General features: G+C 43.3%; 1 protein-coding gene across 1 annotated transcript in view; it reads left to right on the top strand.

The window, feature by feature from the left end:
• LOC107397129 (amphoterin-induced protein 3) overlaps positions 1–2,272 on the top strand; it is a 3,931-nt gene extending 1,659 nt beyond the window's left edge. Inside the window, 1 exon segment of the mRNA XM_054738177.2 lies at positions 1–2,272. This exon segment is cut by the window's left edge and continues 438 nt beyond it. Within this exon segment, the coding sequence (XP_054594152.2) occupies positions 1–949 (949 nt within the window). The 3' untranslated portion in view covers positions 950–2,272.
• The last annotated feature ends 322 nt before the right edge of the window (positions 2,273–2,594 follow it).

The raw sequence follows: 2,594 nt of genomic DNA on the forward strand, positions 1-2,594 counted from the left end.
GGCCAGCATGCTGAGTGGTCTGAGTAGCTTGAAAAAGGTCTACTTCAGCCTGAACCAGATCACACACTTCCCATTTTTCTCTATCAAAGACCACAGCCACCCGTTCCTGGCTATGCTCGACCTCTCCTCCAACCGAATGACCCGTCCTCCATGGGAGGACGTGAAGGCGTTGCCCCGGCTCGTGCAGCGGGGGTTGTATCTCCACAACAACTCCCTTGTGTGTGACTGCTCCATGTATAGCATGTTTTGGCACTGGAGTCTGAGGGATTACAACTCGGTGAAGGACTTCATCGATGAGCACACCTGCAACATTAATGGGGACCCATGAGCATCCATCCGTTTCCTCCGTTACAACCGCTTTTTCCACAACTGCAGTGTGGAGAAAGCGATCATGCAGCCCGTGACAGTCCTCCTCTCTGATGTGGAGGTTTCGGAGGGGGGCAGAGTGCGTTTGGACTGCCAAACATCTCTGAGCGGCGCAGATCTCTCATTTACGTGGCTCTCCCCGAACAGGGGCTTCATCACTCCAAACGGCTTTAATGACTCTCTAATTAGCATGTTTTTTAATGGCACCTTAGAGGTCCACGCAGCCACAGTCAATGACTCAGGTCTGTATCTGTGCACAGCTGTGGACGCTAGGCAGACTCTGAATGCCACTCGGGAGGTGAATGTGACCGTGCTGTCGCCTTTGGCAGAGCCATTCAACACCGGTTACACAACACTGCTAGCCTCCACAGTGACTTTGCTTCTCATCCTTTTGTACCTCCTCCTGACTCCGTGTCATTGCAGATCGTGTAAAAGGCCCACAGCAGCCTACATTCACAGCACCGTGTCATCTGTTTTCCCATCCTCCATAAAGGACCAGCCTAAAATTGAGACTTTAAAGCAGGTAGCATTCATAGAGTCAGTGATAAGCGATGAAAGAACAGGGTGGATGCCTCAAGGTTGATGCTGAGCAAAGTTTTCTTTTCTGTTTGGTTCTTTTTCTTTAAATAGAAAGAAGGCCATTTTGAAACAAACAAAACCTCTTACCAAGAACGGAGCTGTGAGATGTTATCAGGTGGTGATGCTGTAAGGAAGAAACAAAAAGGGGAATCGCATGTTTCTTTCGAAACTGTCTGCTGTGTATCCCGAACAAAAAGAGCAATCTGCTGTACCAATTCTTCTTTTCTGTCTCGCGTCCAGGTAGTCGATATAAAACTTTCACCCCTGGTTTATTATCCCGGCTGTGGAGCTATTATCAGTCCAAGAAATCAGCTAATAACTTCTTTTTTGTACCCTGGCATGACTCTAAGAGGTATATTTCTTTTGGGACTAGAATGAACGTGGTTCACTTTTCACATAAAGAGTTTAGTGTGGATTAAAGCTCCTGAGGTGAGAGCGACTCGTGGACTGCAGAGAGAACAGAGTCAAATTCACAGCTGCTCCAGAAATGATTGGACGGAGATGCACCAGCTGGAGTTTAAACTGATTTATTTGTCATGTTGTAGTTTGTGTAACAGTTATGAATAATTATCTCACCTGCTGTAGATAACCTTCTGAACAGCCTGTGTTTGGAGAAATAATGTTCATGTCCTACTGGACTTAAACAGCTCCTATCTCCTAAACGACATGGCTGTCTGCTACATTATTCTTCAAGCCTTTGCCTTAGTTCAGTTTCACTTTACGTGCTCATTTACAGGCAGCAGCAGTGAAAAATAGAACAGCCAGCTCAGCAGGTGTTTTCTGATTACTCTTCTAAAATAAGAGCGTAATATTAAAACAATGGTGAAGCACAAATGTATACGATCGCATGGCGACTGAATTATTTATTCACTTGCTCACTAATACATTGAAGATGTAATGTTTCAATTAATTATGTCATTGTTTTCTTTATATTAGACATAAAAGGGTCTAGAATGTTTGTCTTAAAGTGACACCGAGCAGTCTCCTGTTCCCCGCCCTACTGGTTGAAAGTGGAATTACAACTGCCGTAAACAACTCTGCTGTAGCTATCGCTAACAACATGCTAACATGAGCCATCTAAAACAGGGCTGCCAACTCTCACGCACTGAGCGTTAGACACACGCATCTGACCCTCGTCGCATGCCTCTCAAGATAAAAATCACGAGGCGCTTCACAAATATATAATTTAATATAATATTACATTTATTTGATATTTGATATTTAATATAATTTAAACATATAGCAAGCATCTGCTGTTGCATGTATGTCTATTTTTATCCTTTAAACTTTCCTCCATTTCTTAATAAAGGATTCTGTTTCAGATTAACACCTTCTTTTGTAGTCTTCTTGGTTCGGGGGTTTATTCTACACAACTTCTTCAAATGATGTCGCGCCGAGGCTGTAGCTTTCAGCGAGCATTAAAACAAAATCTTATCTATTAGAAAACAGCAGTTCCCCCCTCCGGTAATCCATCATACATGTCACATATAAACCTGTTGCAGTAATCTGGTGGAGAAAAACACTAAATCTCTATTTGTATTCTGCTTATTTGGCAAATGGTGAAGCAGAGAAATCAGGAATGTCAACAAACAAAAAAATGCACATACAACAACTGGGCTGCTCTTCAAAGGCAGCATCTCTTTGATGAT

Source organism: Nothobranchius furzeri, chromosome 15 (genome assembly GCF_043380555.1).
Source record: "Nothobranchius furzeri strain GRZ-AD chromosome 15, NfurGRZ-RIMD1, whole genome shotgun sequence".
NCBI lineage: Eukaryota > Metazoa > Chordata > Actinopteri > Cyprinodontiformes > Nothobranchiidae > Nothobranchius > Nothobranchius furzeri.